The sequence below is a fragment of the Protopterus annectens genome, chromosome 9.part0, assembly GCF_019279795.1.
Source record: "Protopterus annectens isolate FY-2018-M chromosome 9.part0, PAN1.0, whole genome shotgun sequence".
In the NCBI taxonomy this organism is placed as follows: Eukaryota; Metazoa; Chordata; order Ceratodontiformes; family Protopteridae; genus Protopterus; species Protopterus annectens.
In genome coordinates this window covers 1,618,249,407-1,618,277,118 of record NC_056743.1, presented here as the reverse complement: position 1 = coordinate 1,618,277,118, position 27,712 = coordinate 1,618,249,407, and the positions used below count along the sequence as shown (strand labels likewise).

General features: G+C 35.6%; 1 protein-coding gene across 1 annotated transcript in view; it reads left to right on the top strand.

Annotated features, from left to right (window-relative positions):
• Positions 1 to 27,328, top strand: part of LOC122810729 (adhesion G protein-coupled receptor E3-like) — a 310,639-nt gene extending 283,311 nt beyond the window's left edge. Inside the window, exons 7-8 of the mRNA XM_044082293.1 lie at positions 27,065 to 27,181; positions 27,287 to 27,328. Of these exons, the coding sequence (XP_043938228.1) occupies positions 27,065 to 27,181; positions 27,287 to 27,328 (159 nt within the window). The remainder of the gene's footprint in view (positions 1 to 27,064; positions 27,182 to 27,286) is intronic.
• Positions 27,329 to 27,712: the final 384 nt, after the last annotated feature.

Sequence of the window (27,712 nt, the reverse complement as noted above, 5' to 3'; positions counted from 1 at the left end):
GATCTTATCTCTACATACAGCATAGGCGCTGTAATCAGCCTTCTTGATTGGGAAGAGTCAAACTTTAAACTATAGTAATTGGTAAAGTTGTAGCACAGCACTAATTTATTTATCTCGCATCTTATTGTAACAGACGCTCGATGAAGTCTAAATAAAAACAATGAAAAGACAGCTTATATAGAAAGAGGCAAGATCAATTAAATAGCAGGCAATCAGAAAGATAAAAGATTAAAAATTTAACAATGCACTAGTTAAAAGTAAATGTACATAAAACAACAGTGCACAAAAACAAACTAAAATGATAAAAGCAATGAAAACAGTAAGACTAAAAATATGCCAATTAAGCAATAGTGGACAATTTTTATTTTATTTAACATTTGTTTACCAGGAAGGTCCAAGTGGAGCAGAGCCCATTTTCAGCGGATGCCCGAGAACTGTTCCAAACTAGTGTCTTTGGAATGTGGGAGGAAACTAGAGCACCCAGAGGAAACCCATGCAAATGCAGGGAGGACATGCAGACTCCACACTGCAGGCACCCCAGCCAAGAATCGAACCAGAGGGTCTATATCATATAATCAAAATTCCAAAATATCGAACACCATAAGTTTGGACTTGGAATTTCAAGTTATGATAACATCAAACGCTCAGAATAGCAAATTTTTTCCCAAGGAAAAAATTTGCTGTTTCGAGAAACATACACACAACACAAACACATCAAAATAAATAAACCACACACATACAGTTAACAAAACCAAACCCTACACTAAACCATACATACATTACTAACTATTCACTTACCTTAATCCACACCCTAACCCTAAGGTCCGTAACTATCGCACACATACCCTACAAAACTATACACAAACAAACTAATTAATACACACACATACAGTTAACAAAACCCAACCCTACACTACACCATACATACATTACTAACTATTCACTTACCTTAACCCGCACCCTAACCCTAAGGTCCATAACTCTCACACCACAGTGGAGGAAATAGTGAAGCCACGGAACAGCCCACCAAAATCTTGCCCTAGGTAAGATTTCAATGTTCCGCGGCTTTGCTATTTTCATCCTTCGATGTAGTGGGTTTGATATTATAACTTTTGAAGTTTTACATCTTTGAAATTATAATATAGACCTGAACCAGAGAACCTCTTGCTGTGAGGCAACAATGCTAACTGGTGTACCACTACATCACCCTTTTATTATTACTATAGTTTATTTAAACCTTTACTGTATAACATACTTAGATTTAATATTGAAGAAGCTATTTTTGTTGTTCTCCAGTTATGCTAATATACCAAGACATCATTTGGCAAGTTAGACCTAAAGAAGTTTATTTAAAAACTGAACTTAAAAAGTCTTATTAGTATTCTTTATTATTACATTGCTGTCTCAGATGAGTCTCAAAGCAATCTTAAACAGAATAGTTTCATTTTGTGATTTGTTATTCTGATATTAGTAATATTGGTTTCTCATTTAGCTATGTGAATTTAGATGGGTTTTTATGTATTGTTTCTAACACATCAGTAGGTCTTAAGATCATGGGCATGATTCTGAAAGACCTGCTCTTAGTGCAAGTGGCTTACTACAGGGTAAACCTGATTTATAGATATTCCGTATTAAATCCAGATATGTTATACACTGTAGTACGTCACTCATACCGAGAGCAAGTCTTTTGGAATATAGTCCCATTTGTCATTTGAGTTCAAAAACAGATTTAGGGAACATAATAGCAATAAAAATAAATGCAATTATAATGTGAGTAATAATTAGTGAAATGCTTTAAAATTAATATTTTAAATCTGTTTATTAAACCTTAAAATAATGAAAATAGTATTGTTATGAAAGTAGACCACCACTTCAGCACGTATTTAGAATATTTGTAGGATACCTCTGCCTACATTCAGGTTCATATGCAGAGCCATTTAAGTTTCACTCTGGTGTTTCAACAAAGTATACACAGTTAGCCCTTCTTGCCTTTCTTTAGTGAGCATGAGGTTAAGAAACTTATCCATCAGCAACCTATAATACTTTCTTAAAATTCACAAAAGTCTAACCTCTCTGTCAGGAAAACCTGCAGCACCAGGGTTTTAGAATGATGTACAATCATTACATGCATTAATTCATGACATGCTGCCTCCCATTCATTTTTTCATTCTGTCTTTTCACTTGATTCAGGCATTCTTATAGAGAAATAGTTTATGATACAACTGATGTCACTCATTTAGATGCTAGGATTAGCCATAAAGATATGCTTGCATCTTTAAAATAGTTTCTTGGTTATTTCCCCTGAGCTCGTTTGATTTTAAAACCAACTTAGGTTTGAGTAGCATATAATTTTTGTATTTGATGAACAAATCTTTCATCAGTATAAAAAGACTGCCATGGGATTACCTTTTACAGTCACATAAACAAATGTATTTATAGGATAGTTAGAAGTTTTATGTATGCATGACTATATTTTCTTAAAATTATGTGATATGTTATTTTTGTGGCATAAACAGTAGCATAGAAAGTTCAGGGCAAAAGAATCAATTGCCCTGGGCATTGTCTTAAACAGGGAGTGATATGCACTTTATGAAGGTTGAAGTTTGAAACCCAAACACCTGCAGTCATTATTTGATGACTTCAAGTTGTTGGTAGTAGTGGTTCAGATCAGGGGCAACATTTAAACATTGCTGTTCAGAAGTGTGGCAGGTACAATTAGCACCCTTGGCCAATGCTATGAAGCAGCACCCTCCTCCCTCAGCTCTTCATGTGAAGAACCATAAGTGATGGGCTTATTACAGTTAAATCTAAGCACCCCCCCCGAGCCGAGCAAAAACAAAAAAAAAAAAAAAAAGAATGTTCCTTCTTCTGCACAGCAACTAGCTTGTTGGATGCATGACACATTCACCATCCCTCCAGCCCCAGCTATTCTTGTCTTGTTTCTGTGCCCAATCCTCCTTTGACATATTTTATTAAAAAAAAAAAAAAAAAGCATTTCCTCTTTTAAACTGTAAGAATCTGCTTGCTACAAAGTTGTTACAGTTTATACCTGCCTTCAGCAAAATAGATTTAGTTAAAATATATAAATATATTTTTAACTGTAGCAAACTATTGCTACAGTTTATACTCTGCCCCATGGAGTACTACATCACTGAGGATTTAGTCAAAAAGTTAAACTGTAGCAAAATGTTTACAACAATGTAGCAAGCAGTTGCTACAGTTTAGTCTACACACAGAGTACTACAGCACTCAGGTTTGATGGCAAATATAATATGGGCTTTTAAAGGAAGATATTATATTAAAGGTTGATCAAGAACAGCTGAACGTGCACCCTAACACTTTGTGCCCTGGGATGTTGCACCTCTTGTCCCAACTTAGCTATACTACTGTTGCTGTCTACAGTAGAGAGGAAATCATTCTATGTTGCACAACTTATACACAAAGGTATGGTTTCTAATTCCAAGGAAGTCATTGTTCCACTGTATTTGGCATTCATCAGACTTGTCACTGAGTACATTCCCCCCTTTGGTATGTACCTAATCAGGCATATACAATAAATGGAATGTCCACAGAGGTTCCTCACTAAAAGAATATAGAGCATAAGTAAAATGTCTTATGCAGACCGCCTCAAGGCCTATCCCTGTATTCTGTCTCCTACAGGCTGTTGAGGGGAGATCTATGCCTGGCATACAAGGCATTGTCAGACCCTACTCTGATGGACCTTCTGCATATCAGCAAAACAAACAGCACTAGAATTACTCATTCTAAAGACTTAAACCTTATCTGTGATATAAATAGGACCTGCTCGAGAGACAGGTAGGTATCCCAGAGACTATCTCACCTCTGGAACAGGCTCCCCATCCATGGGAAGCAGAGTTCCTCCCTAACCCAATTCAAGTGTAACTTGGACAATTCATCTCCCAAGCCCCTGCTTGTAAATGGTTCATCTCCTAAGCCCTTGCTTACACTTATCAAGGGTACCAGAACTTGTCAGTGATTTAGGATGCATGGCTAGGCTTAAAAAAGCCCTTGTGGTAGTTAGCCTAGTAAACACCTATGAACCTATGTATAAACATAGAAAGTTGCTACAATAATGTTTCACACTAATATGCAATATATAACTACCCACGGTAGTACGGCGGTAGCATTGTTACCTCACAGCAAAAGGTTCTCCCATTCGATTCTTGGCTTGGGAGTGCCTTCTGTGTGGAGTCTGCATGTGCTCCCCGCGGTTGGGTAGCGTTCGAAAGACATGCATGAGTAAATGGGCCTGCCTTCGTTGAAGGTTGAGCATCGAGCTGGCACCTCTGCATTTCATAAAAATCTACAGCCAATCATTAGCAGACTGGAGTTCAGCTGTGGCGACCCCTTACCGGGAAAAGCTGAAAGACAAACAACTAATATGCAATATATAGTCTGAAACTCAAATGTCTGTCATTTAGTGACTTCCAAGATGGGGGGTGTGTATCACATCAGTACAAAAGCTCAAATATTGGTTGGTTTTATAAACATAGAAATTTGCAAGAATAATATGTTTTACAGTGCTGTGCATTTTCTAAATGATGAAGTCTGATGTCTGAAACACAAATGTCTGTCATCATTTAGTGACAACTTCAAGCTGGTGGTGGTCAGGTATCAGATTGGTGAGAAAGTTTAAACTATTGCTGTTATAAACATTCACAGTTGCTAGAATAATGTGTTTTGGGCTAATATGCATTCTCTAAAGCCAGGATATGAAGTCTGAAACTCAAATGTCTGTCATTTAGTGACTTCCAAGTTATTGGCAAGGAGTACAATGGGGGCAATGTCTAAAATATTGGTTGCTGCTATAGACATAGACAGTTGGTAAATATGTTTTGCACTACTACACATTTTCTGAAGGATAAAGTTTTATGTCTGAAACCCAAATATCTGTCATATTCAGAGACAACTCAAAGTTGTTAATGGTGGTGGGGGGTCAAATCAGGGACATCATTTAAAATACTGCTGTTATAAACATAGAAAGTTGCTAGAGTAATGTTTTTTGCACTAATATGCATTCTCTGAAGCCAGGAGATGAGTCTGAAAATCAAATGTTTATCATTTACTGACTTCCAATTTATAAACATAGGAAAGTTGCTGGGGGGGGGGCAGCAAATGGCGGTCTCATCCTGGTCACATTCAAGACAGTATGATGTCTTACTTGAATGTATGAACACATCTAGTTTGAGATATAAAATAAATTATCATGGTAGCCATACCTCTCGACTGTGCTGAATTCCTTGGCATTTACTGGTTTTAAGGCTAAAATAATGGGGTGCCATGAATTCCCAAAGTGGCCCCTTAACTTCTCAATTTTTTTCTGTTATTATTATTTATTTTTTACTACAACTTTAAATTCATGGCTGATGTCACCATGCATCTCCAATGTACAGGGACATGCATGATGACATCATCTTTGAGAGGCAGGCAGACAGTATAGTACATGGTATATAAATTATCAGGAAGTGATTTATTCCATTTGCAAGGTATCAATCAAAGATAAAACTTTCTTCCATGGTTAATTAACTAATCACTTTAGATGAATTCTTAGTTATTTGATTTTGGTCTCCATTAATGCTGATTTCTTCAGTAAACAAAGAAAATCCTCCATGACGGGTGCTGTGTTGGAATTCCATCTCCTAGTTATACATTTCCTAGCTATTGCTAGTATTGCCCATATTAAATACAAATCTGTTTTCTTCAAATGAGGACTTTCAATTACATTCAATAAAATTAAAGATTTAGTCAAGACAAATTAATCTGTATATATTGCTTATAAGAAATTATTAATTCCACTCCAATATGGTTTAATATTAGAACAAAAAATACGAGTCCAGTCTGCGTTAGGTGAACTTTTGACAGCTCCAACATAACCCATATCTGGAAGAATTGATTTTTGAAACTTTATCAGAAGTTAGAAAGGATCTACATAGATATTTCCAACTAAATATTCTCCAATGTTTTGAAGAGTATGTTAGCTTAACTGAAAGTAAGATATTTGATCTATTTTCTGATAATAAAAGAATTGATAAACCTTTAGTTATTTATTGCCAATAAATTGTTTTAGGAACTGTTTTGTAAGTAATTATTACTTTATATAAGTATGATAACTCATTCTTTGTATTAGCATAATGAAATATAATTTCAAACAATCAATTTATAAATTTTGCAGTACTCTTAAAAGATGAATTATTTACTATACTACATAAATCCTTACAGCATGTTAAAACATGCTGTAATAATAACCAGTCATGAGAAGTTAATCCATAAATTAATGACAGATGTTGTGCATCTAAGACCTTTTGATTTTAAATGCAATGGAGCCAACATATTAAATTTTTATGTTCCCAGGAGATAAAAGTCTCTCTGCACACTCTATCAGGGAAGTTCTTTGTAATACTAAATGGGTTTAAAAAAGTAAACCAAAGTTTTATATCAATATTCATATTTATAAACTTCCTGAAGATATCATAAATGTGGTTTAGTAGGTTTAATTTGGTAGGTTTTATTATGTTATATTGTAAGTTTATACTCAGAAAATACCATAATCTATTATTTTTATCAGTGACTAAGGGATTTTTTATCAAAATATTTTCCTTCATTATTATGATTAAATGCAGTCATTTCCAATTACAAGAATAGTTAGGATTTACCTAATCTGTCACAGTTTTAAATACGGAAGCTGTTATGTGAGATTAAGTATCTGGAAAATTTAACCCCCCCCCTGCTCCCATTGTCTAATATGATGTGTAAAAGCTACTCTATTTTTTAGGATACCATAGAAATTGTAATAAAATTTATGTGATTTCTTTAAGAAATCTTTTTTTGGGTAATAATGATATAGCCTGGGCTACATACGTTACTTTGTGGAGTAGGACCATTTTTATCAATTGTAGCCTATCTTCAAATGTTATGAACATATCATTCCATTTGTTCATCAATATTTTAATTGAAACTATAGGTTAAGAAGGGAGGTGATGATTAGTGATCAACAGTATGGTTTCATGCCAGGAAAGAGCACTACAGATGCGATGTTGATGGAGAAGTACAGAGAAGGTCAGAAGGAGTTGCATTGTGTCTTTGTGGATTTAGAGAAAGTGTATGACAAGGTGCCTAGAGAGGAGTTATGGTATTGTATGAGGAAGCCGGAAGTGTCAGAGAAGTATGTAAGAGTAGTACAGGATATGTACGAGGGTAGTGTGACAGTGGTGAGGTCTGCGGTGGGAGTGACAAATGCGTTTAAGGTGGAGGTGGGAGTACATCAAGAATCAGCTCTGAGCCCTTTCTTATTTGCAATGGTGATGGACAGGTTGACAGACGAGATCAGACAGGAGTCCCCTTGGACTATGATGTTTGCAGATGACATTGTGATCTGTAGTGAGAGTAGGGAACAGGTGGAGGAGACCCTGGAGAGGTGGAGATATGCTCTAGAGAGAAGAGGAATGAAGGTCAGCAGGGCTAAGACAGAATATAAGTGTGTGAATGAGAGGGAGGATAGAGGAATGGTGAGGATGCAGGGAGTAAAGGCGGGGAAGGTGGATGAGTTTAAGTACTTGGGATTAACAGTTCAGAGTAATGGTGAGTGTAGAAGAGAGGTGAAGAAGAGAGTACAGGCAGGATGGAGTGGGTGGAGAAGAGTGTCAGGAGTGATTTGTGACAGACGAGTACCAGTAAGAAAGGGAAGGTCTACAAGAGGGTAGTGAGACCAGCTATGTTATATGGGTTGGAGACAGTGGCATTGACAAAAAGGCAGAAGTCAGAGCTTGACGTGGCAGAGTTTGAAGATGTTAAAATTTGCACTGGGTATGATGAGTATGGACAGGATTAGGAATAAGTATATTAGAGGGTCAGCCCAGGTTGGAAGGTTTGGAGACAAAGCCAGAGAGGCAAGATTATGTTGGATTGGACATGTGCTGAGGAGGGATGACAGTATATTGGGAAAAAGATGCTAAGGATGAAGCTGCAAGGTAACAGGAAAAGAGGGAGGCCTAACATAAGGTCTATGGATGTTGTGAGAGAGGACATGCAGATGGTTGGTGTGACAGAGCAAGATGCAGAGGACAGGAAGAAATGGAAACAGTTGATCTGCTGTGGCGAACCCTAACAGGAGCAGCCGAAAGAAGAAGAAGAAGACGATATTATTATAATTATTGTTTAGTATCACTTTCATATTCTCACACAAGACAATCCACAAATAGTTTGTTGTTGAAACTTGATTACCAGTAATGTGCTTCTATGTACTTCCTTTTTTGTTTAACAGAAAGTACTTTTAGTTTGATTTATTAAAGTAGAGACCTGAGATCTTTTGAATGTTTTCTATTAATATACCAACTTTGTCCAACACTTCTTTAGAGTTAGGCAAAGTAAGAAGCACATCATCAGCAAACAAAATTATTTTAGAGCTATATTGGTCATATATATCTGTACCATTTATTTTTGGATTGTTACGTATTAAAATAGCAGAACAAACTAATAAACTGGTCGGAAGAAACAAACAATCCAAAGCAGAACAAGAGCCCAACAGTACCAGCAGAAAAAGATGTTAATCCCAAAAATCACTTTCTTTTAACGTAAAGTCAATTTAATAAAAACCTTTCTCACGTTTTCGTCACTTTAAGTAAAGTAACTTCTTCAGACACACAGACAAACAGCAGTTACTCCGTTTCTACAGCATTTAAACCATGTAGCATGAACTCATGTGACTAATAGCAGAAATGAATTAAAGGTGCAAAGCACAATAATTCAAACACTATTAACGTAAGTCTTAAAACTTACATACTAACTCAAATAAAAAGTGTGTATGCAATCAGTATTCAATATACTAGGATTATATTAATGTCATTAATAAAAAGTTAAAAATACACTATCATGTAAGATTTCTTAATTTAAGCAAACATGAAATATTATAATTCTCATTCAAACCAGGCAGGCAGAAAGCATTAAGTACTAACTGCCATTCTAGTTCTCATACCTCTAATAGTACTGGATATGGGCCACCTCTAATATCAGGAAGTACCTGGTCAATAGCTTGGAATGTGAAACTATGTCCACCATTTAATGAAACATGTTTTGCTAAAGCATTTTCTGTTTTATTTTTGCTAATCGCATAAGAGTGTCCATAAATTCTCTCACGAAGCTTCCTGTCCGTTTTCCCTATATAGAAAGCCGACATAAGGTACAGGAAGCTAAGTAAACAACACTCTTGGACTCACAATTCAACTTATGGTTGATGTAAAATTTACATGTATTCAATACTCTAAAGGAATTACCTGTTTTTATGTATTTACACATCCTACATGCTCCACACATAAAGGTTCCAGTAAGTCTAGAAGTAGGTTTTCAAAAAAACTTTTTAAATTAGTACCTCTTCTATAAACAATACTGGGTGTCTGGCCAATTCTGTCAACTAGGGAAGAGTCCTTATAAAGGAAACTCCAACTTTTGTGGAGAATTAATCTAAGTTGGTCACTGTCTTTACTAAAGGTGGTTATAAAAGTATTGCATAAAGAGGTCTCCCTAGTTTGCTGAGTCATTGAAGGTTTTATAAATGCAACCAAGTCACTGTTTGGTGACTGTGTAGTTCGAATGGCAACCTGACTAGGAGGTGACTCTACCAGGTTAACATCAATGACAACAGAAGGTGAGGTCAAGAGTAATTGAACTATACCTCTACTCCATTTGTTCAGATGAATACAACCTTTGCAAACTTTGCAACCAGTGGATTTAACTAACATTCTTAATTCACTGTCACAATGTATTGATTATCTAACCCAGAGACTTGATTCTGTAGACAAGCAGCAAAGTGGCAAACCTAACACTATTGCATCTGTTAATGGGAACAACCAGGAGAACTTGAACTCCCAGAATTATTCCAATAAAACTGACCCTCAGTTTCAGTCTTCAGATGGTTCAATACCACCGGGTCAACAAGTGACTGTTCCAGCACAACAGGTGGGTGTATCTATTCATAACTTGGCACCACCGACTGTAGATAACAGTGCTTCTAACAAACTTGTTAACACAAATGAGCTTATTGGAGTTCCATCTTTTACTGAATGGGTTAACAACACTACCAAGTTAAGTTTTGGTTTTACTAACCCCCAGGAACAACCGGCTCGTAATGTTAACCTACCTCAGACAAATTTATGCTCGCTTGCTGACAAATTGAAATCTTTTGATGTAAAACTCTTAAAACTGAAGAAGCTCCAACTTGAGGTGATATATTTTAGACAATGTTTATCTGAAAGGATAGTACCTAAGGGCCTTGGGTGCTATCAATATCCAACTGGCTTAATCTCAGATTCTCCTTTCCACACAGAATTACTTTCTTTTTTTGACCAGCAAGGCTTTCAGCTTATGGAGTTAATGATAAAAAACTTACTCATTGCAGATTGAGAATTTAGTGAAGGAAGTCGAAGATTTGGACAAAACTATTAAACTGCATCCTGACTTTGTTAGATATAGGTTTGACTACAACAGAGTCTTTACCAGTATTGAGCAATTGTTGGACAGGCTTAAAAACAACAAGATTAAAAAAATGAATCATGACCGTTTGGCATTCACTAATGGTTCTGCTTACCCTAGACCACAAATTTCACAGGTTTGGCACAATTCCAGCACAGTACCGTCCCTGACAGAAGTCAATTCAACTAATAATAATTCTATTGACCGTCTATTACCACTTGAATCTGAAGTTAATAACACTGATTTCGCTGACACAGTTAGGCAAAGTGAAAGAATTCGGGCTAACAATTCATGTGAGGGGCAAGCAAACAACAATCAACTTGCTCAAAATTTTCACCAGGACAAGAACAACATGCCCTCTACTGGGGCACATCACCCTCAGTATCAGAGGAACAAAAGGCGGAACAACCGTCAGAAGAGATAGTTCCAAATGACCCTGTTGCAGCAAATAACCTTGTTGTTCTCACTAATTCTAAAGGGGACTTTAATATTTACAACTTTTCATTTGTTGTTATAGAAGCAAATTTGGTAGAACTGCTAGCGAAGGGTAACACATATGTTTTAAGTAACAACATTAATGTAGTAAAAACTTTGCTAGACTTAAAGTGTTACGTAAGGAAATTAAATCTTTCCTTTTTATTAGGCGATGTTCAACAACCTGCACATGTACTTAGGGCTGCTAGTACGTTCAACCCTCCTCTTCATCCCCTTTTAGCTCTTTATGAAAGCATGTATGAGTTAGACATTAGGCACAAACCTTTCATTAGAGCTAGTAACACTTTTTATAAACAGAGCAACATCACTATAGAACAGTTAAGAGCACTAAAACTACTTAGATCAGCTCATGTCCGTTTAGTTAAACCAGACAAAGGTGGTGGACTTGTTATCTTTGACATCACTGATTATAATAAAAAAGTGGAGTTAGCCTTGAATTGTCCGGCCTATGCTAAGGCATCTCATAACAAACTAAATATTGCACAATCAAGGATTAGAGTGTACTTCAGAGATCTGTTTATAGAAGCCAAAATTGACCTGGATACATTCAATTACATTAATATTCTCTACCCAAAAACACCTGTCATGTTCGGAATACTAAAGATTCATAAGAACCAACATGACCCTCCTATGCGTCCACTTATTGACGGTTGAGGTTCCTTGACATACTCATGTGCAAAATTCATTGACTTGATTGGGAGTGTGGCCTAATGGTTAAGGTGTTTGCCTTATAAGCACAAGGTGCAGGGTTTGAGTGTCACATGGGATAACTGGCTAGGCTTAAAATGGCTCACAAGGGCAGTTAGCCTAGTACTGATCTATGAATATTAGAAACATATCTTAAACTTGAGTCACAAGTATGCAAAGATTCATGGACTTTGTTGAAATATTTGAACATTTTGACGTTAACCAAGAAGACAACTTTCTTACCATCAATGTAGTCGACTTATACACTTCTATTCCACACTTAGAAGTGGTTGAGTGGGTAGATGTTTATATGAAAAATAAAAAAGCTTCACAATGGGATACTGACCTGGCAACTGAGTTAATTGATATTATACTTTCCAACAACTTTTTTATTTTTAACAACAAGATCTATTTACAAAAACATAGAGCTGCTATGGGCTCCCCTTGCGGAGCGAGAGTGGCGAACATGTTTATGGCTCAATGGGAAGAATATTTTGCATTCAATAACTCTGAAATTTACATTTTCTTCACTATTTATACCAGATTTTTAGACAACATATTTGTGAATTTTAAAGGAAATGAATCACAAGCTAAACAAATGATAGATTACTTTAACTCTACTACTATTTGGACATGAATATAGAAAAAGATATAGTAAATAGGAGATATGTTTCCAAAATTTATAGAAAGCCTACATATTGCAACTCCTATTTACATTTTTCTAGTGCAGGCAAAAACTTTCAATAGTGAAAGGTCAACTCATTAGAACCACAAGGATGTGTACTAATGAAGATGACTTTAATTCTGAATGTCAACTCTTAAGAGACATGTTTTGCAATAGAGGCTACCTGGTTAGTTTAATAAATGACTTACCTGAAGAAATCATAAACAAACGGAGTAGAGATATAGTTCAACCACTCTTGACCTCACCTTCCGTTGTCATTGATATTAACCTGGTAGAGTCACCTCCTAGCCAGGTTGCCATTCAAACTACACAGTCACCAAACAGTGACTTGGTTACCTTTATAAAACCTTCAACGACTCAGCAAACTAGGGAGACCTCTTTATGCAATACTTTTATAACCACCTTTAGTAAAGACAGTGACCAACTTAGATTAATTCTCCACAAAAGTTGGAGTTTCCTTTATAAGGACTCTTCCCTAGTTGACAAAATTGGCCAGTCACCCAGTATTGTTTATAGAAGAGGTACTAATTTAAAAAGTTTTTTTGAAATTAAAAGCACTAAACCTACTTCTAGACTTACTGGAACCTTTATGTGTGGAGCATGTAGGATGTGTAAATACATAAAAACAGGTACTTCTTTTAGAGTATTGAATACATGTAAATTTTACATCGGCCATAAGTTGAATTGTGAGTCCAAGAGTGTTGTTTACTTAGCTTCCTGTACCTTATGTCGGCTTTCTATATAGGGAAAACGGACAGGAAGCTTCGTGAGAGAATTTACGAACTCTCTTATGCGATTAGCAAAAATAAAACAGAAAATGCTTTAGCAAAACATGTTTCATTAAATGGTGGACATAGTTTCACATTCCAAGCTATTGATCAGGTACTTCCTGACATTAGAGGTGGCCCATATCCAGTACTATTAGAAATACGAGAACTAGAATGGCAGTTAGCACTTAATGCTTTCTGCTTGCCTGGTTTGAATGAGAATTGTAATATTTCATGTTTGCTTAAATTAAGAAATCTTACATGATAGTGTATTTTTAACTTTTTATTAATGACATTAATATAATCCTAGTATATTGAATACTGATTGCATACACACTTTTTATTTGAGGTAGTATGTAAGTTTTAAGACTTACTTTAATAGTGTTTGAAATATTGTGCTTTGCACCTTTAATTCATTGCTGCTACTAGTCACATGACTTCATGCTACATGGTTTAAATGCTGTAGAAACTGTGTAACTACTGTTTGTCTGTGTGTCTGAAGAAGTTACTTTACTTAAAGTGATGAAAACATGAGAACAATTTTTATTAAATTGATTTTACGTTAAAAGAAAGTTTTTTTTTGGGATTAACATCTTTTTCTGCTGGCTACTGTTGGGCTCCTGTTCTGTTTACATATTAAAATAGCAAGTATCTCTATGGCTAAAGTGAAAGGAATAGGTGACATGGGACAGCCTTGTTCAGTTCTTCTAGTGATCTGGATTGCTTCCGAAGTAAAAGGTCCTATTTTAACATTATTTTCATAAATATTCTGTATAAGTGCAATAATAGAAAGAGGAAAATCAAATATATTTAGAATTTATTTAACTAAATAATCCCAATTTAAAGAATCAAAGGCCTTTTCTATGTCCAAACCAGTTATCAAGGGTTCCTGATTTTCTCTCTTTCGATAATCAGTTAGAGTTAGTATTGTTTTAATATTATCTTGAGTATGTCTATTATATTTGAAACCAGTTTGATCTTTGTTTATTATTTTGGTCATAAGTTAATAGGTTCATAGGTAGGTACTAGGCTATTGACCCAAGGGCCTATATAAGCCTAGCCAACAAGGTTCCTTGGCTTACACCACCCAAGAAAGTTATTTTTCTGGGCCACTGTCGAGCAGAGACACAGAAGTGATCCCCGGGGTGTATTTCCTATTTCCCATCCACTCATCAAGATTGTTCTTGAAGAGTGCTAATGAAGAACTTTGCTTGACATAGATGGGTAGCCTGTTCCAAAGTATGGGAAGTCTCTGGGACAGGAATCTATCTCTCCAGCATGTCCTGTTTATTGTGGTGACAAGGTTTAGGTCTCTAAAGCATGTAGCTCGAAGGGATTGGGATTTCTTTAGGTTTAGCATGTCCAACAGCTCTGGGTTTGACATAGCTTTATATGTTAGGCAGAGATCATCTCAAAGTAGGTGATATGCTACGGAGTAAAGCTGGAGTTTTTTGAGGTAGTCAGTGTACGGCATTTGTTTGAGGCCAGTAATCCTCTTTGTGAGGTACTTCTGTGGCCTTTCCAGCTGCTGTAGATGTCTTGTGAGGTACATTCCAAAAGGGGCATTGTACTCCAAAATGGGTCAAATGAGTGTCGAGTAGAGAGGAGCAATGACCTCTTTTTTCCTGGATGAGAACCCTTTTATGATGAGGTGTGCAATGTAGAAGGACTTCCTGACTACTGTGGCGATGGGACTATCAAAGGAGAGGCTTTTCATTTTATTAGCCATAATTGACATGAAAATTTTATAATCGTTATTCAACAAAGATATTGGTCTATAAGAAATACAATAATTAGGATCTTTCCTTACTTTAAAATAGACGTGATTACAGAATATTTCCATGAAGGAGGGATTAATGCTTGAGATTGAACTTCAAGAAAAGTTTTATGTAAACGAGAAGTTATGAAAGTAGGAAACATTTTATATAATTCTGTGATTAAACCATGTATCTGTGGTGCCTTGCTAGATTAACTTACTTTAATATTATCTGAAATTTCTTTATGTGTGATTGGTTTTTGTAGCTCTGTGTTTAATTCCTCAAAAATGTTCTTGATGTTAGGACTAATACTTTCTAGATTCAAATGTTCAGTTATATTTGTTTCACTTTTAAAATGTTTTGTGTAATGATTTCTAAATGCATCCAAGATATCACCTATTTCTGAAAATGTTTCCCCTTTCCTTCATGTAAGATGTTGACAATATTATTGGCTTTAGATTGCATTTTAACTTTCATAGATAAATTATGTAAATGCTTTGGAGAAGTAGCATAAAAGTTTATTTTTAGCTCTTCCATGGCTAGGTTAGCTTTATGGGATAATATTTCATTGTATTTGTGGTTTACATCTTCTATTTTCTTTTTATTCTCAGTAGAATTTAAATTCTTATTGGATTTAAGTAATACAAGTTGATTTTGCAATTGCTGTAATTCTGAATCCCATGTTTTAACTTTATTTTTGAACTGACTAATGGATTTACCATATATGTAAGCTTTTAGTGAGTCCCAGACATTAAGTATATTAATTTCTGGCTTGTAATTTATATCCAGAAAGAACTGAAGTTTGGAGATTAACCATGGCTTAAACTCTTTATTTTTGTTATGTTTGAAGGACTACTATAAATAATGGTTAGCAGTGTAAATTCCATATGAATTTTCAATATAAGAGAGTTATGACCTGAAAATGGACATGGGACTATCGAGAAATCTAAAATTTTTGAGTATTGATCTTGAGAAACATATTTTATCTATTCTGTCTGCGTGTCATATCTATAATTTTGATGTGAAAAAAATAATGAATTAGATCCCATAGCATTATAAGCATCTCTTAACTTAAATATTTGATCTATTTTTTAAGTGTTTAGCAGTAGATGATAAATGTGGGGACTTCTTATTTGTGGTTTCTGTAACATCCACAATACAATTAAAGTCACCACCTATTATTGTTACCTTTAGAGATATTTGGAATGAGATCCAAGTGGTTCTTGGCTGTCCCTACCCCTGTACCTGGAAACCAATATAAGTTTACTAAGGTCCACATTCTATTATTAAATTTTAATATAACAATGGCTATAAATCCATCCCTATCTACATATGTATATGTAACTTCTGGAGTTAATGAATTCTTTTTCCATAAAATTATTACTCCTCTGGTTTTTGATTTATAAGAAGAACAAGCTAATGTTATATATTTATTAGGGTTCCATAAAAAATTGTCATTGGTTTTAAAATTAGTTTCTTGTAGAAAGATTACATGGGCTCTGTTTACTTTTAGATACCTTAATAAATTAGATATCTTATTAGGGTTATTTAAGCCATTAGTATTTAATGATACCAGTGTTAAGTCCATGTCAGATTTCTTTTAAGAAAAGGGATTGTTTAATTGATTTTCTTAAGTACATAAATGTCCTCTTGTAGTATTAACTATATTAATTATTGAATTTCTAGTTGTCTTAATCAACCATGCTACTTTCATGAATGGATATAAAAAACGCTTAAATCAGGCTTGCTAGAACTAGAAAGGTATTTAAATAATGGCATCTTTGCTAATTTTGAGCTAATATAAATATTTAACCCATACTAAACATGGAATACAAAACATTCCTAGTCTAACAGTCAAGAATGCATCTGATAAACTGACCTTCTTAACTCCTTTTTCTATTCCTTTCAAGCTCCATGAGTAACCATAATTTAGAAGAAGACTAATTTATAAATAAGATGACTTGTACTTTTTACTATCTATCTTATCAGGCTTTGAAATTCTGTTATTAAGCTAAAAATTGTAACTACAATATTCAGCTGTGTTAAGTACAGTATTATTATAAAGATGATTAACCAATCAATTGTCTCGAATAGAAAAACAAAAGGATTAGTTCTAACAGTTTGAAATTCAAGAATAAAGTGTATATATAGTAGTTTATTTCTAGCTTACCCTTTATTACATGACATGTTCACTTGGCTTACATTCCTAGTAGCTTTGTTGCTTGAAGGTAAGTAATTAAATGGTGAGCCATTAATCATATGTTCTAAATTAGTACTACAGATGCTTCTAAATTAACATTAATATTTAATCTTATCTATAAATCACTATTGGAGTCTCTTTTATTTATATATTATTTATAAACAAGATAACTTCCCAACAAGAAGGTATGAGCATATATACATATTGTGGTATGTTATTATTGAATATCAACTTTATTAATGAGCATTAAGTCTGTCAAAACAGTGTTAACTTGAATCCTTCATCATCAGTTCCTTCGCGTTAATCTGGGATTATTGAAGTAAACCTATAATAGATCTCAATTAATCAATAAAATTATACAATTAAAATTAAATCAAATGTATATGCAAATATTCATATGAGCATATGTATACATGGGTCTAGGACATTTCACTAAATGCACATTTCACTGAAACTTAAATGACTGAACACAAATCACTGAAAGCACAAGTCACTGAAAACTCAATTCACTGAAAACACATTTCACTGAAAGTTATATATGGCCTTTTCCCCACTGTAGTGTGACCCTGGAGTTAGTATATATAGTAAGGGGGGATGTGGGGGCACTGTCCCCCTACATCGGGGTGTGTGGGGCATAGCCCCCCACATATTTTAAGTATATACTATGTTTGAAAAACAGTAATATATTGGAATTGCAAGTATCCATGAGATACTGTTTGTCATGCAGCAGCCACTAACAGTGCACTGTACAGATGCAAAAGCTTAAAAACTAAATTTCCCCATAAAAAGCACCCGTAAAAGCTCTTAAGTATGTAGTTACCCAAGAAGCACCAGGTATGCATGAAGGGAGCATCATTCCGTAAGATTAGACTAAGATCACAATTATTACCTAGCTAGCATCCAAGCAAATTTGATATATACTCATTAGTGATCATATACAGGAGGATCACACAACCAAGTTTTCCATCAATCAAATTTTACTTAAATACACTCTTGGTACCACTCTCACTGAAGCTCATTATATAAATACCCAAAACATAAGATATTGATTTCCTCCTGTCTGTGTAGCCAGCTTGGCAGACTTGAGAATCCTAAGACAATGTGAAAATTGTCTCATGTTCTCTGATAGCTGCTTAATTCTTGAAAAATATATTGCAGTATGCAATTAATGTAATGGTATACTGTCTCTGAAGCCAATGATCTCACATAAAACATCTAACAAAAAAATTGTCAGAATCAAACAACTCCACGCATCACCACAAACTTAAAAGAACAAAAACTGGGATTACATGAACTAATAAATCCACTCCTGAAAGACTGACACCACTTTGTCTAGACACAGAAAAATAATAAAAAATGAGCTTTAATTGACTGTATAAAAAGTACACATCAAATATATCAAGTTAAGGGCTTTCATTTCAGATATTCTTTTTGGAACTTCATCAGAACTAATTAGCTACATAAAATAATACCTTAAATACCCAATTAGGCCTGTCACATGACCAACACAACCAATGCTTATAAATCAATATGATCTGAACTTTTTAAAATGTTTAAAATAAATCTTTAAATGCAATTCTAAAAATGTCACAATAAGTATGTATATATACAAGAATAGTATAATAACATGACAAAATATTAATCTTCCAAACTTCTTAATTTTAAAATAGAATTAATTTGATTCCTGGAAAAAAGCATACCATTTAATCTAATTTGCCATTGTAACTCACATTTATTCAAATGGTCACTAACCATAAAACCCTTTGTGTCCGTTTGACTTGCTCTATCACCCTAAATTTAAACCTATGTGACCCATTGTCCTTGATGTGTCTAAATGAAACATTTGCAGCAGTTTCTTCTTTATGTCATTCATATGATTGTAAATGTGGTACTTGCATATTATCTCAACCAGATTTTGTGATACAATCTACTTTATAGATGTTTAGTAAGCAAGTGAAAAAGAAATGAATTACGGAAGGGTAAAGTGTTCAAAAGTATTCTGGGATATTGGTAGTGGTTCTTTTGGCAATTATCACGTACAATTTTTTAGGATTTGTAGGTAGCATGCTGTAAAAACATTGAGCATTGAGTTCAGCACTAAGAGTGGTTGCGTATCTACGTTTATTGGCTTGAAAGCACTGTGGGACTTGGTGTACAATATGTAAGTTGCTTTCATATTTGAAGACACACATTGATCCATGTATGAACACTACACATCTTTTCCACTGACATACCAGGTGACATACATGTCCTTATTACCAAAAAAAATGTAGAATCCCACGTGAGTAGCTCTGCTTGTAATACTGCATGACAGGCTTTGTGTTTGTCAGAAAGAGAGCATCCAATTCAAGCATGCGTGTGTGTAATGCATGTAAAACTGGAAGACTGTTTCTTGAAAAGTTTGACAGCCTGAAGGTACTGCAAACTTTTTTTTCTGCAGTAATGACTTCAAAAAACACAGAGCAGTGTTTTCTGAAGTCATTTCTATTCCAGGAAGTGAATTTCGTAACCCCAAAAATCTGGTTGCGATAATACGTAAGTACCATAAATTCTGTCTCATAACCTCCTAGAGGTTTGACCTATGCATAATGTCTGATAAAATTTACAATCAGCCGAATATACTATATTTTTAGAGTCACAATTAAAATGCCCTCTTATTTTCTACATCTGTCCTCTTATTCTAAACTCATCAGATTTTACCACATATGAACACGGTGGGGGGGGTCAACAACTGCACTTAAACATTCCATTATTGTGACTAGTCTTAAACATTTTGAACTTCACGCATCACCTGCTGCACACACTACAGGACAAACACATAGACCCACAGATGCTGGGGCACTTAAAATTATGCTTCCCAAACATCAAAAGCATTCCAGATTCAGAGATTAGGATAATTATTCTCAGCAGCCCCAAAAACAAAATTAAAGCAACACCCACCAAGACACACTCAGCTTCAATTCATAGTGTCTCTACACCTGTGTCTATAAAGCAGACAACCTCACACAGGCTGAACAAAGAGAGGGTTATGGTCAGTTGGCTATCAGAGACTAGGAGTTGACACATCACACATGCACTCAGGTCACTGAACCAAAAGTACCAGTATGACTCAGTCATAGGCCATCTGGGCATAAATGGCATGAGACATACCTCCACGGACTACATGAGGAAAGACATGATGGTGTTCTAGGAATATAAGTCCCAGACCAGTATAAGTTTTGCACTGAGGAGCATTCTACCTTCTCCAAGGATGATGCCACAATATGATCAGAAAATAATTAACTTCAGTGATTGGATTCGTTTTTGATATTCTTCAAAGGGGATACAATATTTGTCAACCTTTGTGGATATGTTTGCCAGACCACACTGATTTGCCAGGGATAGTCTGCACATGTCCCCTCTAGGCTTCTGAATATTATAATATAATACTTCATCCACCGCCAAAATGCTTTTGTTAGGTAATGCCAACCTGATAAATCATCCAACACAGTTAACCTAATCCCTCGTAATCTAAAGGTTACACTGTTCAGCACCAGAAGTCTAAACAAAAAAATCCACTCCATGCAAGCTCTTCTCATCATGGAGAATATGGGTGTCAGCGTAGTATTGGAGAACACCCTGGCAGCACATTTAGGCATGCTACTACTGAGAAAAGGAGAAAAGATGGAGGTGTCTCAATTTGCATCAGAAACAATCATACATCATGACTGGTCAAGCAGTATGATGCTTTTGAGCTTCTCCATGTGCAGCTCATCATAAGCAAAGTCCCATATCATATACTTGCAAGTTACAGGACCCCTATTATGGCCCAAGAAACCAACACCACATACTTAAATGAAACAGAGTCACCATCCATTCTACCCAACAACATACTCATGGGAGACTTCAACTACCTTTCTATAAATTGGGAAACATACACAATCCCAAACATGCAGACCCAAAGATTCCTGGATTTTGTCAACATGAATGGCCTGGCCAAGCTAGTCCATATGCCCCCTTGGCCTGATACTCATAAACATGTAGAAATGTCACAATCCACCCCCCAAATATAATATCCAGACTGGTCAGGTTGAACATCAAAGCAACCTCCTTAGAAATAAAAATAACGCTTGAGACACAATCTAATTATGCAGCATTTAGGAATAATTTCAAGGTAAAAGCCCTGCTTTTAAATGAGAGTGTGCCAAAATTTCAAGTCCACCCAAACCCAGGGAATACCACTGCCTGTGCTCAGTTGTTTACAAAGTCTCTGTACAACCATTTATATAGCTGCATAGAGATAGTACTACCTACCCAAACTAACCACATGAGAAGCTCAAAAAACAAGCCACACTGATGGGATTTCAGCATAAATAGGCTGTATAACAAAATGAAGAAAGTTATGCCCAAAAATAAGTGCAGTGCCCAGCAAGGCAAGAAGTCCCTCATCAAACTTAATAAGCAACTCAGGGACAAATTAATATTAATATACCAAAGTCAAATCTGAGGTAAAAGTAGCCTCACAGGTTAAGGAAAATCATAAAAATATTTTCAGCTATGCCTGCAACCCCAAAGGCAATACACAACAATGTGCCAAACTAATTGTTAATGGAGCCATCTATACTGAGTGGGAGGCTATAGCTAATCTGCTGTTCAAAAGTTCAACTCCACCAAACACATGTCAAGAAATACCCTCAACCATAACTTCCCCAACTATCTCTAGGGAACAGGTTCTAAAAGTGCTCTCCAGGGCCTAGAACACTGTATCCATGGAAACTGATAATAACGCATGTTGCATCTTCAGTATCATGAAACATCGCCTGTCAGGCCAACTAGAATCAGTATTTCACTGTAGATTACAAGCAGGCATCATGCTAAATGAATGGAAGACTGCAACTGTTATCCATCTGCACAATGGACCAGGAAAACTATAGAAACATAAGCCTGACTAGTTTTACATGGGGACTGTAATCATGGATATAATACATTGTAACAGAGGTATTCTTCAGACATTGGATCCAACTTAGTTTGGATTTGTTAAGAGCAGGTCATGCCTATGCAGCCAGGTGGATTTCTTTGAGAAAGCTATCAATGTAATGGATAAGGGAAAAATGATGCATACTGCGTACTTCAAAATGGCCAAGGCATTTCACACAATACCCTACTTGGGCATTATAGATAAGCTCATGAAATTAGGTACAGACTCCTATGTCATCTACTAGATAGCCAGCTGTCTCACAGATGTGACCCAAGAGGTCAGGATAGGGGTTCCTACCTCCACTTAATGGCAGGTCACTAGAAGGGTTGCAGGGTCCCTCAGAGCTCATTGCTCGGGCTGCTCCTCTTTGGCATGTACTTCTCTGAAGTCAAGGTTAACATCAAAGGCCTCTGACTGACTAAGTTCACAAAGAATTGTAAACAAGGTGCAGTTATGGAATTCCCCAATAGCACAAGTACCCTCCAAGAAGGCCTGGCACACACTAATAACTGGTGCCAGTGTCACGATCTAAAATGCAATGCCAAAAAGAGTAAATAGTTTCTTTCAGAAGAACAGCCAACCCTGCAAATTGTTCCATTGATAATACACACCCAAGGTTAGACCACACACCTAAGGTCAGGGATTTGAGAACACATGTAGACAGTAACTTGGTCTTTGAATAACATATGTCTAATACAGTAAGAAAATCATTCTGTATTGCACAACTTATAAGCAAAGGTATGTCATCAAGGTCCAAAGATGTCATTGTTTCATCCATTGTACTCAGCCCTCATTAGACAAATCATTGATTACAATGTCCCCTTCAGTATGTACCTGACCTGGCATATACAACAAATGGATAGTCCACAGTGATTCCTCAACAAAAGGATACATGGTGATCGATGTCTGGGATCTTCTAAGCTAGCTTTAATAGACCTGTTGTACACTCACAAAACAAACATCAGAAACACTTAATCTAAGGACAGTAGCTTCACATGCAACATAAATAAGACATGTTGGAAAGAAAATATGTGTCTCAGAGACTGCTCCTTCTCTGGAACAGGCTACCCATTTATGTCAAGCAAAGTTCTTCCCTATACTTATACAAGTACAACCCAGATCAGCTGATAAGGAATCATAAATTTTCCATAGCCCTGCACCAGGTCCCTATCATTTTATCAAAAAATAATTTCAGTGAATGGCATTTTCAGTGTAGTTACATCGAACATGCTATTCGTCAAACTGTTCATACTGAGATCGTAGTACAGTGAGGATCAGGAAATTTGCCCTTTTCTCACTGAAGTGCAATCTTGGAGTTGGTATATAAAATTAGCAGCAGGTTGGAGGCTGTGCCCCCCACATGAGGGGAATTCAATAAATTTCATTTCCAGTGAAATACCGTTTGTTGAAGTGAGAGTTCAGTGTAGTAATATCGACCCACTGGAGCCTATGCCCCTATTAGAAAGAGGAAGATTGTAAATGCTCAACAACCTATACCCAAATTAATTTAGACCCTACACAAAACCTGTGAGATCCAAACCAGTCCATTACACTTGAGTAGCATGGCTAGGCTACAAAAGGCCATTTAGAGTTATTAGTCTAGTAATCACTATGGTCCTATGATAAAGGCTTTGGATAGTGTGTGGAAACCATTGAATGAGAGGTGCAGACCATCCTTGCAAAGCAATATGGATCATCGATCTTCTCATCCAAGGGAGACATATATTGGACCCCACCCCAAATGACACCATTTACTGAACCAATTATTGTCATCATCAGAGACACTGATTTTCAGTTTTCAAAAACTGAAATTCCATTTTTGTTGCATGAAACCTGTACATTTTACTTAATAAAATTTAGAAAAATTAGTGCATAGTCCACAATGTTTCTCTTTGCACTAATTTTTCTAAATTTATTTCTTTGTTATTGAGCAAATTGAACCATTTGTCAGTGATTACAACACATTACTCGAAATAAAAGAGCTTGGGTGGCAGCTCTTACTGGGGGTGGAAACCACTCCTGGGTTAAATGATAACCTGAATATGAAATGCGCTCTACACTGGTTTCGGATCCGTACAGATCCCCGAAAACAAAATCACCAAAACTAATTTTGGTTTGGCATACTTGCGCGAAAGTGCTTTTCACCGAAAAAGCACTTTTGCGTAAGTATGCCTGTTTGTGAGACCGCATTATGGTGTGGATAAGGGAACATTCCCTTTTCCTAACTGTAGTGTGGTCTTGGAGTGAGAATATTAAAGTGGGGGGGTGGGGGGGGTGCAGAGGGGCAAAGCCCCCCTGCATAAACATAGATTTCTTTTTTTTTTTTTTAAATATATTAACAAAAGCGCTTTTTCAGTGAAAGTGCTTTCGTTAATATATGTTTGGTGATTATGGATTCGGGACTTTGCACATTCTTGCATAAGTCCTGGATCCATATATATATATATATATATTTTTATATATATATATATATATATATATATATATATATATATATATATATCAAAGTATTATGCAAAGCAGTTTAGCTCCAAAATGGAATGCGGTAAATTGTACTAGTAGCATCCAGGTTACCTCAAGATACTGAAATAAAATTCGATTATATTGAAAAAGAACAATGCAAACTGGACCTTCACAAAGCATAGGGAGGAGATAGAATTAGTAATAATGACCTGAGAACCCTTTAGCATGAACTTGCAGTATCATCATATCTGATATTCACCAGATCATTGAAATATGGGAAGATTCCTCAAGATTAAAGACATGCACTTGGTAAACTTATACTTAAGGGGCAAGGGAAAAGGACAAACTCAAAGTCCTGCAGACCCTTACGTCTACTTTTGTGTTGTGAAAAAATAACGATGTTGGCTATTTTGGATAAATTATTGTAAGAGCTGGAAAGGTTGGCACTTCAAACCATATATCAGCATGCATATGTTGAAAATAGATCTATAACAACATGTAACATCATGTTCTATAGCAATATAATAACAGATCTAAATGAAAAATTGTGCTGTGATGTAATTCATATAGATTTACCTTCATCATCTGAAAGTGTCGCACACAAAACTCTGATCAATAAATTAGAACAACTAAGAACTGATGTACTCTTGATAAGATGGATTGCTACATTCCTTGCAAGTAGCACATGGCAAGTATCATACAATGACTGGACACTTGAAATTATGGGTTGCAGTCAGGTGTCCCACAGAGCAGTGTCCTAAGTTCATACTTGTTTAGGTTGTGTCTTTCAGATCTATCTTTTTCATCTGAGGTGTTCTACAGTCTGTATGCAAATTACTTGAAAATGGGTAAACCGATTACATTTTACAGATCCTGCATGTCTGTAAAATAGCTTGACTAAATTGACATTTGGACACAGGAGAATGATATGCTGATAAATTCATCAAAAACTAAACATATGAGATTTGGAAGACATAGATTGAAAGGTGAATATTTAATACAGCACACCGTGGTTTAAACTGTAGATTCATTTAAGGATCTGGGTATATAGGTAGGTCCAGTTTTTGAGTTTTTCTAATCATACCAACTGATTGGTTAATGACAGTTACAGAATTATAGGTTGTATAAAAATACTTATAAAGTCTAGGAAATTAGAAATGATGAAATCGTTGTTTACTAGTTACATTAGACCCAAATGTGAGTATGGAATAACAATAATAAAACCTTATAAGAAAACAAGCATGAGTAAATTGAAAGGAGTACAATAGAAATATACCAAGGGTATCGATGAATGTGAGAAGTCAGTTTATTATGAAAGACTAAAATATCTGACCTTCTATAGCTTCTCATACAGACATTTTGGCAGAGACCTGATTCAGGTGTATAGGGCGTTTAGAAGCATCTACCTCTGGGAATGTTTGAAGTTATCAAAGAAGAAGCAGAGGATCATTACTTAATCTATGTGGAAGATTCTATAGGGATGAGAAGTGTACTGACTGGTTCTCAGATAGAGTAGCTGATGCATAGAGTAGACTACCAAATTACATTAAAGCAAGCACTAGTTTAGAAATTGTAAGAACAACCTAGACACTTATTATGGGAATAACTGTTTTGGTACATTGGCAAGCTCGAAGGGCATCATTGCCCAGTCCTGAAATATTTGTGTGTTATGCATGCATGCATGTATGCATATATGTATGTGTGTCTGTATGTATTCATGTATGTATTTAGGTGTCTCTAAACTGTGATGGCCCTCTTATACTTTCCAGGTTAATCATGTGCCTGCGCATTATTAAATACAATGATTTGAGAGCAGTGATACAGCTGTTTTTAGTAATTAGATGATGATGATGAAGATTTCTGCACATCACTTTTAGGCAATTTCTTTGTTTGCTCCTGCACATGAGCCCTATGTACTGTATGCCATGTATATAAAGCATAACCAGAACTTTTGAACTTTATTTTATTTTTCTATATTTTAGAAAAATGTAACAGTATATAGAAACTATGCTTAAATCAAAATTTGGGGGCTTGTAATGATTCAAAAACATTTTATATGTCTTATATAAGCAGGAAAGCCATTCAAGTGATTATGCACAGCAAAGTTGCATGCATATTAACTTTACTGAGCAGCATGTATGTAGTGCCTTGCTTTGAAGATAAGACCAGTCCTCTCCATTGTAACTTGGCTATGGGACGCCTTAAGAGGTAGCTAGCCAATATAGCATACTCTGGTATGGACTTCAGCTGGACAAGGAGTAATAAACTAAACATGGATTCCTGCTCCTTATGACCTATGTAACAAAAAATATTTATTCTATAAATATCATTGAAGTATTTGGGATCAATGTAGCCCGAGCACATACATAAATATATTACATTAGTGTTACAAGGCCATTACTTTATTTCCTTTTTCTGGCAAAAAAAAAAAACAACTGACCAACTGACAACTGATGCTTGCATAGTTTAGTAACTAACTGGCAAAGAGTTAATGTGTTACTTTACATTTTAAACAATACTGATTCAGTTCATGAAACATCAACTAACTCTTTTATCTTATATGGAAAGGTAGTGGATGAGTACAAGACTTGGCTAAGGAAACAGTTCAATAAGATTAGGAAAGGACGTGAATTTGAAATCAGCACAACTACCGCTGCTACAGTATCTACATGGACATCACAATCTGTAAGTGTAATAAGATTTTCAAAATGTTTATCTGTAGTTAAAATGGCTTGCATTACAAAAACTTATGTTTCTACAGGACTGACCACCATAAATTCATTGTTTTAGCAAATATCAACAGAAAAGTATAACATCGACAGGATCATATAGCCATCTTGCTTAAATAGCAGGGAGTAAAACAAATTCATTTTTAAATGTAATGAACTTTAAGCGGATTTCATGATTCAGATAAGCACATATAATTAAACAAGTAGAAAAGGAAGTGCAGACTGTAAGGATAATGCACTGTTGTTTCAGATTTAAATGCTATTGATTTCAAATAATATATTGGTACTATAAAGTTTATAATGTGCTTTAGTGTTTGAGAGGACACATCCATGAGTAGAAGAACAGACACCTGTATGATGAAGAGAATGTAGGAGTGATAGACTGACCACTGTTTAACAGCCTATAGGATAGTTAAAAAGTAAAAGTTAAGACATTTGCTGTAAGGGCAAAGACTTTGCCTTGAAGAGAGTGCATCTAGCTGCAAGT